General features: G+C 33.7%; 2 protein-coding genes and 1 long non-coding RNA gene across 3 annotated transcripts; 2 read left to right on the top strand and 1 right to left on the bottom strand.

Annotated features, from left to right (window-relative positions):
• Positions 1 to 1,390: 1,390 nt before the first annotated feature.
• On the top strand, positions 1,391 to 2,128 carry LOC111991024 (uncharacterized). The gene has a single exon (XM_024022794.2). The coding sequence runs from the start codon at positions 1,391 to 1,393 to the stop codon at positions 2,126 to 2,128; it is 738 nt and encodes a 245-aa protein (XP_023878562.2).
• Positions 2,129 to 2,203: 75 nt separating this feature from the next.
• Positions 2,204 to 3,107, top strand: LOC111991025 (uncharacterized). The gene is made up of 2 exons (XM_024022795.2): positions 2,204 to 2,666; positions 2,759 to 3,107. The coding sequence occupies exons 1-2, from the start codon at positions 2,339 to 2,341 to the stop codon at positions 3,100 to 3,102; spliced, it is 672 nt and encodes a 223-aa protein (XP_023878563.2). The 5' UTR covers positions 2,204 to 2,338; the 3' UTR covers positions 3,103 to 3,107.
• A 5,777-nt stretch (positions 3,108 to 8,884) lies between these two features.
• On the bottom strand, positions 8,885 to 10,703 carry LOC136067004 (uncharacterized). The gene is made up of 2 exons (XR_010628527.1): positions 10,330 to 10,703; positions 8,885 to 9,451 (listed from the first exon to the last, which is right to left on the bottom strand). It is a non-coding gene; the product is annotated as an uncharacterized LOC136067004 (long non-coding RNA).
• Between the last annotated feature and the right edge of the window lie 962 nt (positions 10,704 to 11,665).

Genomic DNA, 11,665 nt, shown 5'->3' with positions numbered 1-11,665 from the left:
CCACCCCACTCACTCACACAGACAGTCTCACCATTATCCAAAAAACCATCTCTCTCTCTCTCTCTTTAAACATGGCGGAGGAGAAGCAGAAGCACAGCGGCGGCGGCAGAGCAGGCGGAGGAATTGTGGTGGTGGATCCAAAACCCAACAATGGCCTGACATCAAAAGTCATCGACTTTGTTGAAAAACTGATTGTGAAGCTCATGTACGACTCTTCTCTGCCTCACCACTATCTCTCCGGTAACTTTGCTCCGGTTCGGGAAGAGACCCCACCCACCACTGATCTTCTCGTCAAAGGCCACCTTCCGGTGCGTACAATTATCCATTTTTTTGTTTTTGTATTGTACTTTATAATTCTCTTCAAATCCTAACCGTTCGTTTATTGGGAAATTTATAGTCCGTTTAGTAATAGCTTTTTTAATTAAAATTAAAAACTTTTTTCTGAAAAGTACTGAAGATAAAACTAGCTGAAATAGTGCGGTTGGACTCAGAAATAATACAAAAAAAAAAAAAATGCAATGATATTTCAATCACAATCTATACCATGTAGGATAGATGTGGCTTAGTTTATTGTACTAGAATTACTCTTTAGCTTTTTACTTTTTATTATTCATTTCAATAGTTTATATATGCAATTTGATTTGACTATTTTATATATTAGGGTAAATTCCATTAACATATCTTGAGGTTTGGGCTAAATGCCAACCTGATCTAAGACTTTTCAAAATTGACCAATTTGGTCCCTAAAGCCAACCTAGTCCCTAAGACAGTTGAGGAAAAATGATTAACATGCCTAATAGTATTTATGGACTAAGTTGGCCTTAGGGACCCAATTGGTCAGTTTTAAAAAGTTTTAGACCTGGTTGGCAGTAGCCCAAAGCTCAGGGTATGTGAATGTATTTACCCTATATATTATATCTATGTATCATTGATAGAAGGAGATATAAACTAAATATTTTAATATTTAAAAGAAATAGAATAAAGTAATTTTTGTTCATTTATATTGTTGTCCAGATTAATTTATATTTGATTCTAATATCATATTCTTTCCTTTATTTCTTTTTTTAAGGGAAAATATGGTTCGAAAAAAAGATCGATTTTGGAGGTATGTTGAAGACCTAGATGGCCATTTCAAATGTAACTTTTGTCAACGTGATTTTGCTGGGGGTGCTTCTAGGATTAAATTTCACTTAGCTAGAGTTAAAGGTCATGATATAGATATTTGTGCCAATGTGCCTGAAGATGTTCAAAAAGAAGCTTATCTAGTAATTGGAGTAATTGGAGGGAGTAATAAAAAACTTAGAGTGCATCAAGTTCAAGCAATGCTAAAGAGAGTAAAACCACTTCGTGTTCAATATCGAGAGACCTATGCCATGCTACCAATTCAAAGATGTGTGGTAAAAAAGATAAGAGTGCAGTGGACAAATTGCTTGCCCGGCTTCTTATAGTAAATAACATATCATTTGATGTTGTTCAAACAACATCCTTTATTTGCTTTGTGGAAGGTGTTGCTGATTATGGTCCTGAATATAAGTTACCCTCTAATTTGACTCTTCAAAGGAAGTTAATACCAAATTTGAAGGTCGAAGTTGAAGAGTTTATTAGAAGAATTAAGAATTCTTGGTCGGTAACTGGTTGTACTCTTATGTCAAGCATATGGAGTGATTTGGATCAGAGAGCATTTATCAATATTAATGCAAAATCTCCTAGTGGAGTAATATTTTTGAAGTCATTTGAAGTTTCAAAGGATAAAATAACAACACTATATATTAAAGACATCATTTCTTCAGTAATTGAAGAAATTGGGTCTGATAATTTTGTTCAATTAATCATTGATAGTACTACAAATTTTGAGCCTGCTGGAGACATGCTTATTGGCAAGTACCCTCGGTTGTACAAAACCCGGTGCGCTACTTATGGCATTCAATTGCTTTTGAAGGATATATGTGAGGAAGTTGATTGGGTGCAGAAGATAATTAGTGATGCAAAATCAGTTGTTTCATATCTGTATATGGATAGTACCATTTTGTCACTCATGAGAGAGTACACAAACCATAAAGAATTGAAACATCTCGGTACAAGTAGGTCTCCTAGCTTCTTGATGCTTCAATCTATTTTGAATGTTTGAGATGAATTGCAGTTACTTGTTGCATCTTCCAAGTGGGAAAAATTGAATAATAATGAAAAGGACATCAGGAAAGAAGTGGTTGCTAGTATAATCCAAAGTACAGAATTTTGGAGTCAAGGGAAAGAGGTGCTACTAGTTTTGGAGCCTTTGGTTCGTGTTCTTCGATTGGTAGATAGTGATTGGTCAACTGCAGGATACTTATATGAAGCAATGGAAATGGCAAAAGAAGCAATTAAGCAACAATATGCTGGCAATCAAGACAAATATATGCAGATATGGGAGTTAGTTAATTGTAGGTGTACTGAAAATATAATCCACCCAATTCATGCTGCTGCAACATTTTTGAATCCATCTTACTTGTGTAGTGAGAAATTTAAAGAGAACAGTGAGATAAAAGATGGTATAAGTTTCATTTTGGAGAATTTGGTGGCTATTGAAGAAAGGGAAGATTTCATGAAACGAGTGCAACTTTATCGCAATAAAGTACCAAGCTTGTTTACAGTTACAGCAAAGACAATGTTGAAAACATCTCATCCTAGTAAGTTCAATAGCTTCGATATAATTTTAATATTTAACTATATAATTTTTTGATAAATTTTATGAGTATATAAATTGTAATTTTATTTGTAGGAATATGGTGGGATTTCTGTGGAGATCGTCTTCCTATCTTACAAAGGTATGCCATTCGAATTTTGAGTCAACCTTGTAGTTCATCCTCATGTAAGCGTAATTGGAATGCATTTGAGGAAGCACAAACAAAGAAGACAAACATGTTGACATCTGAGATGTTGGATAATATGGTGTATGTAAGATTGAACTCAGTGATGATGGAGAAATTTAACACTGGTGAATCTCTAGACTTGGAGCCAATTTATCTTGACAAACTTAATGAGCTTCCTGAATATGTTGATCATGAACAATTTTGGGAGGATGATGCATTCAGTGGAGTAGTTGAAAAGGTTATTGATGGCTAATTACTTAGGATCAATTATTTGAGACGTTTTAATTAACTAGAACTTTATAAATGGTGTTTAATTGTTTATCAAGGTTATTTTACTAATTTTTTTTTTCTAGTGTAGATTATTTCAAATTGAGTTGTTAAGACTTACTATGTTTTCTTTTTTTAGAATACTAAGTATTTTTAACCCACACACACGGGAAGAGAGGAAAAGGTATTAAAGAAATTGACATATATATATATATATATAATTTTACTGTGTTATGCCGTATATTATTTCTGAATTATTCCAAATTCTTGAAACATACTTTAAAAGAGGCCGAATTATACATGTCCTGTATTGAGTGTAACTTATGCTCATCATATTCTACTAACCGTTAATTATTGTAGGAAAAAATGTCACACAAGTATCTATCTCTAGCTCCAGTTCTACTTCTATATGGTTGTTTTTTTGCAAAACTTTCCATTGTAGTCCACGCTAGCTTCTCGTGTAAGGTAAGGAAGAAAATATGTCTGAAATTTTCCTTTGTTGTCATGGTGGGACTACTAGGCAACTACTAAACATATTGGTTCTGGTTGGGGTGTCAAGGAGCTAATTAAACTTCTTGTCTCTCATTGACCAAGAGTTGTGTTGTATTACATGATGCAAATAAGTGATGAATTTGTGAGGATCTGGTTATTGGAGATCTTGTGGCCAAAGGTAAAGACTTGAAACCTAATGAAGGAAAAGGTATGAAACTTCTTTTCACTCTCCAATCCCGTTGTATACTCTTGCAATATGGCAAACATAATTAAGACCATTGGTCAATCATTGGATAGAACTAAGGATGATATAGTTGGCTTTGGACTAATGGAGTTTGTGAACTTGATCTTTAAGATTAGTCTAGACAGGGAAATAGACTCCATGATTCGGAAGTTGTATGAAAGGAAGATGATGTTTTAAAACAGTAAATTTGCTGATTAGTGTAAGCAGTCAACAAGCTATCTTGTTTTTCATACAGTGGGCTTTGTGGTCTTGGATAGACTTTTAACAAAACTATTGTTTAATCATTGACTAGTAAAGAATCATTTTCTTGTATACGTCTACATGGCATAACAAAATTCTCTCCCCTTGTAAAGAATCATTAACTAGCAAAGAATTATTTCTCTCCTTGTAATTATCATGGTTCTAATGTTCTATCGTACTGCTTTTTATTTGGTATAAAAAATATATCAAATAATTTGAAATCCAGACTAGACCGTACGGTCTTACCTGGTTAACTGTGAACTGTTCATTAGAATGGTTCTTTAAACTCTAAAACCCGTTCTTTGTAAAAAAAATTAGTGAACTATGCAAATTGCAGTTGAATCATCTGGGTTTGCAAACAGTGGATGATTCTTGTGGTTCAGGACAGAGTTGAAAATAAAATTAAAAAAAAAAAAAAAAAAGAAGAAGAAGAAGAAAGAAAGAGGAAGAAAGAAGAAGGTATTTACACAGTGGGGACTTTAGGAACTTTTTCAAGGATGGTCCTTAATAAGCATAAATTATACAATCTAATAAGAAAAATTCATATATTGACAACAACAACAACCAAAAATACAAGCAAATATATAAAGTTTTACAATTCCTTTTTATGAGTTTTCATATTTTGAAATCGTCGCTTAATAGTCTCGTTATCGAGAACAAGTTGTTGGGGACCTTTTTGTAAATAAAATCTTCTTATTTCATCATGATTGATTATTAGGATGATAAGATGATATATTTTAAGCATGATTATACTGCAACTCTATAAGACTCTAGCATCTCACTATAGGTATAGCCATTATATATTCTACCATTCTTTAGAAGCCACATGATATATATATATATATATACATAAATATTTGATCAACCTAATCTTTATATCTATTAGTCAAAAAGTAGAAGCCACATATTGTAGTTCTGTCAAATCACTCTCAAAGCCTATGGAGGACCATACGGCTATATATATACAATTCCTATTTTAATATTGTAATAAATCATAGGTCAGCTTCCCATCAATATAGTGATAGGTTTAGATTTTATGAACCCAATGCCAATTGTTTTACTTGGTACCAAAAGAACAAATGCACAGACCCATGTCTTCCTATAAGTGTGGGGACAATTATTAGCCATAGAATAATTCCAACTCTCTAAATCTTTCAGCAAGACAAACCATACCTGAAATACTTGTGCGCAGTCGTAGAGAAGAAAAGAAACAACTCAATGTGGTTGAAAACAAAAAGGAACTTTCTTATGTACATACACGTGTAACTTAAAAGGTAAAATGCTAGGGTTATCAAGGCCCATATATTTACTTATGCCACCTCACTTGAGCTTCATATCTTATAGTATTTATCTTATTTTTAATATCTTAGGCCCAAATCAATTTAATCCATTTAATTGTAGGTCTCCTTTATAATTTACGTATAATAATTAAATTTGTATCAAAATTATGGGGTTTTACAACACCACCATATTTTTACCTAATATATATATATATATATATATATAGCACTTACTACCGCAATAATAGCTAGGTTCAACCTCCAAAGAAGCTTTGCTTTTAAGTTTCTAGAGTGATCATAAAGTATCTAGAAGCATAGAAGACCAAAAAAAGTAGGGAAAAATGCCCATACACCCCCTAAACTTTCAACTAATGGCCAAAAGACCCCCCAAACTTTTTTATTGGCTAATTTACTCTTTAAACTATTCACAACTGCCAAATCAATACTTCAGTTAGTCACAGGTTAAACCCAAACATCCAAAACCCAACGGAAAGAGGAGAAGAGAACCAGGTCCGGCAGAGAGAGAGAATCCACGCCGTTCAGAGCCACTACTAAGGTTCTCTCCATCGTCTCGTTGCCCTTGTGCCGGCAGTGCCTTAGTGGTTCTGTCGCACTATTCAATCTGGGTATGTCTTCTTCTTCTTCTTCTTCCATTTTTTTTTCCTTCTTATGTATTGCTATTTAAATCTTCTAAGAACTTTTTTTTTTTTCTTTAATCCCCATGTACGAATTTTTATAGTAGAAATTCTTGCTTTGGTTTAATTTTTGGGTTGGGTCTCTGTGAAATTCTTGGTGTTTTTACTATCTCCATGTGCCTTTCACCAACTATTGCATTTGAGTATGCCATAAAGCTGTTTGATTGAATGCCTAAGAGAGATATGGCCACTGCTAAGGAGGTTTAGTTGCTTGGTTATCCAATTTTCCAAATATGCTGGCCCTCCAAGTTTCCCTTGCAACCCATTTGCTACAAAAACATATCAAACACAATAATTGGTTTCGTAATGATCCAGAAGCCAATAACTAAATCTTCAATTCGAGAAATTTCATTAATTTTGTCGCTTGCAAATATGCCACCGATCCATCCAAGAAATAATGCAGAGCTACATAAGGATTGATCATGAACATCCAAAATCCTGTTTATGAATCCCTTGGTATTTTTAGTGTGTTCCAATTTGGTCCAAACCTGCCATGTCTAATTACACTATAGAATTAGTGTAGCACTTTTCTTTTTTATTATAAGAAGATAATGTAGTTTTTCCATATGTTCAGGCAAGGTCACTTTGTAAGTGAGCCTTACTGTCTTAATGTCTTAACAACCATCTTATGCAACATTTGTAATGACCAAGCAGTTGATACTAAAAAATCATAAACATAGTTTCAAAATTTGCATTAAGTCACTAAAGATTTTTCCTAGTTTGATCCAAATAATTTTATTTTTTATGATAATTCATTAGTTGGGATAGAGGGAATTTGATCGCCGAATGTCTTTGTAACTCAATTGATTAAGGTTTCTAAATACTACTGAATATGGGTCCATTAAAAAGAATATTGATTAGCAACAACCATGCATATTGTAATATTTTGAATTATGTGAATTGATTAGCAACAATCATGCATGTGTGCATGTGCAAATTGTTATTTTTTTTTTCCCACTATTCTCTAAATTGTTTTTTTTTTTTTTTTTAAATTTTGTTTTCTCCAGCTCTTCTATTAATGTTCTTGTTAGTTTTGTATTGTAGCCATGGATGAATGTCCAATGTCACTCCCTAGAAATTCACCTTCAATGCAAAATGTACAAGCCCCTCAATCCCAATATGATTCTATTGAGGCTGATGGCCAATCTGAAATTGTTAATGTTCCAATTGATGTGGAGGATGATGAGGATGACAAAGATTACAATTTGAGTGATTTTTCTAAATCTGATGATGATATAATTGAAGATTTTGGTATGGAGGATGATGGAATCAATAGAGCAATTGGAGGCAAGTAGCTTGAGAGAGTTTGGAATGGTGAAGGAAATTTAGATCATGGGGATGGTGATGAGTTAAGGAGTGCAGAAGGGTCATCTGATGATGAAGGGAATTCAAGGCCTAGGTTCCTTGAGTTTAACCAGCACATTGGCATGGAGAATGTACAGCTAGTGAAGGATCAAAATTTTGCATCACAAGTCGTCTTCAAGGAGGCACTAAAGGAATGGTGTATTAAAGAAAAATATGATTTTGAGTATAAGCACAATGATAAGTGGAAAGTGACAGTTGTATGTAAAAATAAATATGTGGTTGGAAGATACATGCATCCCAAACACAAATGGAAGATGCCTTTCAAATCAAAAGTTTTAAGAGCATTCATACGTGTGGTAAGGATCATAAGAATAGTAAGATTTCTTCAAGGTGGCTAGCCAATAAATATTTTCCATTTTTTAGAGATGATCATACTTGGACGGCAAATGCATTGAAGGGTGCAGTGTTTAGGGACCATGAAGTTGATGTGACTTTGGACCAATGTTATAAGGCTAAGAGAATGGCCTTCAAGATGATACATGGTGCTAAGGAGAAGCAGTATGAGAGACTTTGGGACTATGCAGCTGCTATTAGGAAGTGGAATGTGGGTACCACAATGAAGATACAAACTGCAAATGATGTGTTTGAGAGAATATATGTTTGTCTTGATTCTTGCAAAAGGGGATTCTTAGTCCGTTGTAGGCCACTTATTGGAATAGATGGTTGTCATTTGAAGGGGACAACAGGGGGACAATTGCTGGTTGCTATTGGGAAGGATGGGAATGATAATATCTTCCAATCGCTTATGCTATCATTGAAATTTCAAGTACTACTTTGTTGAACTTTTCAACCAAATTTCAAGTACTACTTTATTGAACTTTTCCAGCCTTTTTGGCTTTTTATAGGGTACTCAACAATCAAATATAGGTACTCAACAATCAAGTCAAAGTCATACAAAAGACAACACAGTGGAAGCAAGAAGGATAAGGGAAAAGCTAAGGTCTAGTGGCAACAAGAAGATAAATAATTTTTTAGTTCAATATTTTGTTTAGTGATACACGGCCTTCTAAAAATACTGATGGAGCTAGTATACTTTTGTTTTTCAATATTGCTGGAAAATGTAATTAATGATTCATTGAGTTTTTTTTTTTTTTTTTTTGGCAAACAATATACCATTTGTAAACACTCATTTGATATTTCAATTCTTGGCATATTGAGATCCTTTTAAGAATACTGATGGAGCCGGTATAATTTTGTTTTTCAATATTGCTGGAAAAGTGTAATTATTGATTTATTTTCTTAGAGTTATTGCATAAAGTTCAATTCATGGCAGATTAGGACACATTCATTTTTTGGGGGTGGTGTAGAAGCTATGAGTTTGAGAATTGCTGAGTAGTATATTGATAGTGTTATTGCATAAAGTACCACTATTGTTGTTTAGGCAAAAAATCAAAACCAATTACCATGATTTTTGCTAGTTCCACATTAACCCTTAGTTCACTGAAGCCAAAGTTTGAAAGAAATTGATACGTATATTTACAATATTTAGAACCTACAATAAGCAGGAGTATAAAATACAGTATGTTTTAAATACAAAAACAAACTGTTATAACTAAGCATCAAAGTTCACAAGGTACAAAAACTAGGAAGTTCACAAAGAACATAAGTACATCACTAAATTATCAACTCCTAACTCCTGGTGCTCCTTAATCTCTTTAATATCTTGTTCAATACAATTTAGGTAATGTAGAATCTGATGTAAGCAAGGCAGAATCTGCTATAGGAGATCCATCATATCAAATAATGTAGGTTGTGCAGCACTGGATGTAGACGGTTTGGACACAATAGCCATAGCATTTGCAATCTCATCAATATCTTGATCTAAGTAATCATCCGAATCATAGACAATGTAGCTTGAACGTTTTACATGAGATGAACTGAGCTGAAGTGTACTACTCCCAGTGGCAGATAAGGGCTTTGCTAGAACAGCCTAAGCACTAGATGCAGACGATTTTGAGGGTGGTACATTTGGCATAAAAGGTGCATTTGCAGGGAGTAAAAGTAGACATTCATCCATGGCTGCAGTACAAAATTAACAAGAAGATTAATAGAAAGAGTTGGGAAAATAAAGAACAATATAGAAATAGGGAAAAAATAAACTAAACTCCTCATCCATAAGCTAAACTATTCCCTTAAAGCTAGTGATTTTTACCAGTCTACTTATTTAAATAAAACAGTATGGAGAATATCAACAACATCACAAGTGAAAGACAACAATTTCATCTCCTGCTCAAACATCTCAACAATAGAGTGGGCATGCAAGCTAAAAAGCACCAGACCTCATATCCATCAGAATAATACATGCATAAACATACACAAATAAAACTACTAAACTTCACCTTGCAAGAGATGTACATCACTACTATATGTAAAAACCACAAGTTCAAGTGCCTATTTATCTATTATTCTAATAGACCACTATTGATAAACAGACCACAGCTTTTAATATGACCACTCCTACCAATGTCAAACAGTTCTATGGCATACTCAAAAGCAACACTCAATGACCCCGAAGGTGGAATCTAATTTTAACAACTTGGACTTGAGTTCTTAAAATAATGCATCTGTCTTATGATCTGCAAATTGACACTAATAATCTAAAACAATTATTCTAGCCAATACCAAGTGTGAGGAAACAGCCACCATATCCTCTAAGTCTAAGATAATGCAGTGGCCATATCTCACACAGGCATTTAATCAAACAGCTGTATGGCATAGTCAAAAGCAACAGCTCCGTAGAACCACAAAAAATCGAACAAATAAGAATTAAACCAACCCAAGAATAAAACCAAACCAAGAATTTCTACTATAGAAATTCGCATAGGGATATTAAAAAAGAAAAAGAGTTTTTTTGTGGATTTAAACTCAGGGAAAGAATGAAAGGAAAAAAAAATTACCAGGTGCTGGGTTCTTGAACGATGCGGCTGAATCACCAAGGCACTGCCGGGACAAAGGCGGCGAAACGGTGGAGGAAGCTTTGCGGTGGCTTTGATTCTACTGCCTCTCTCTCTCTCTCCTTTCTACTGGTCAGAGGTCTCTTCTCTCTATCGTGTTATTGACTTTGTTTTGTGAGGAAGTGGGGAACACGTGCATCTCATGTGCTTATTCCGTTAGTGTTTTAACGTGTGACTGAAGTATTGATTTGGCAGTTGTGAATAGTTTAAGGAGTAAATTGGCCAATATAAAAGTTGAGGGGGTCTTTTGGCCAATAGTTGAAAGTTTAGGAGAGTGTATGAGCATTTTTCCCAAAAAAGTATATCCAAATTTTGTGAAGGTCTTGAATTAGCATAATAACGTTATTATAAAAAGTTTTTCATATCTTATACTAAAAATTTAATAATTTACATTTTATTTTTGTTTGTACTTGTAGTTGATTTTTTGTTAAAGATATACTAAAATGATTAGTTCATAAAATTTTTTATATTTACTTTTGAATAATATTTAGGGTGCATTTGTGTAGAGCTTATTGCGTTTGTATAAGTTGCATTTTTTGGTTGGTCCCTGGCACTGTTCATGGACCAGCCAAGTGCTAAAAACGTGTGAACAGTAATATGTAGCAATAAAAAATATTGTGCTATAGTGTTTTCAATAATAAGTTTTCAATTTTCAGCAAAATAAACAGTATCCAAACGCACACTTAAAACAATGAGTAAAAGAAATAAAAGGCCACGGAATCCAGTGATGAAGTAAGGAGCTAAAATTACTGGGAGCAATAAGAAGACGAGTTTGATCAACACCTTCCCACCAAGCCATGTAAATTTAAGCATATAAACACCAATAAACGCAGTCAGTAGTTTTGAAAAATCTATATTCTTACAAACTAGTAGGTACTCAATTAGTGGGTTTCAATTAGCATAACTGGTAACGTTTTTTATGGTTGATAAGAGATCTTGAATTTAATTAGCGTCTACAACAAAAATTGATTAATGCTTTTGTCTAATGATAAAAAGTTATCATTAGAAGTGGACTCCATAACTTAAAACTATCTTTAAACAAAAATAATACTCAATTTATGGCTATTCTTTGACCAAAGTCAAAGAGATTAACATCGTAAAAATTATAATTATTTTTTGACCGAACAATGATAGGATTTTAACTATTTATATAATTTTTGCCATAACTTTATATGATCAGTTGGAAGTGGGGCGGGCTCCCCTCCCGTTATAATATCTCCAGTTTTCTCATGTTTTTACACCAATGAAAGACACGTGGCAAGCAACAAATCCTAAGGTT

This window comes from Quercus suber, unplaced genomic scaffold (genome assembly GCF_002906115.3).
Source record: "Quercus suber isolate HL8 unplaced genomic scaffold, Cork oak 2.0 scaffold_54, whole genome shotgun sequence".
In the NCBI taxonomy this organism is placed as follows: domain Eukaryota; kingdom Viridiplantae; phylum Streptophyta; class Magnoliopsida; order Fagales; family Fagaceae; genus Quercus; species Quercus suber.
The sequence above is the reverse complement of the archived record's forward strand: the minus strand, read 5'-3'. Positions and strand labels throughout refer to the sequence as shown.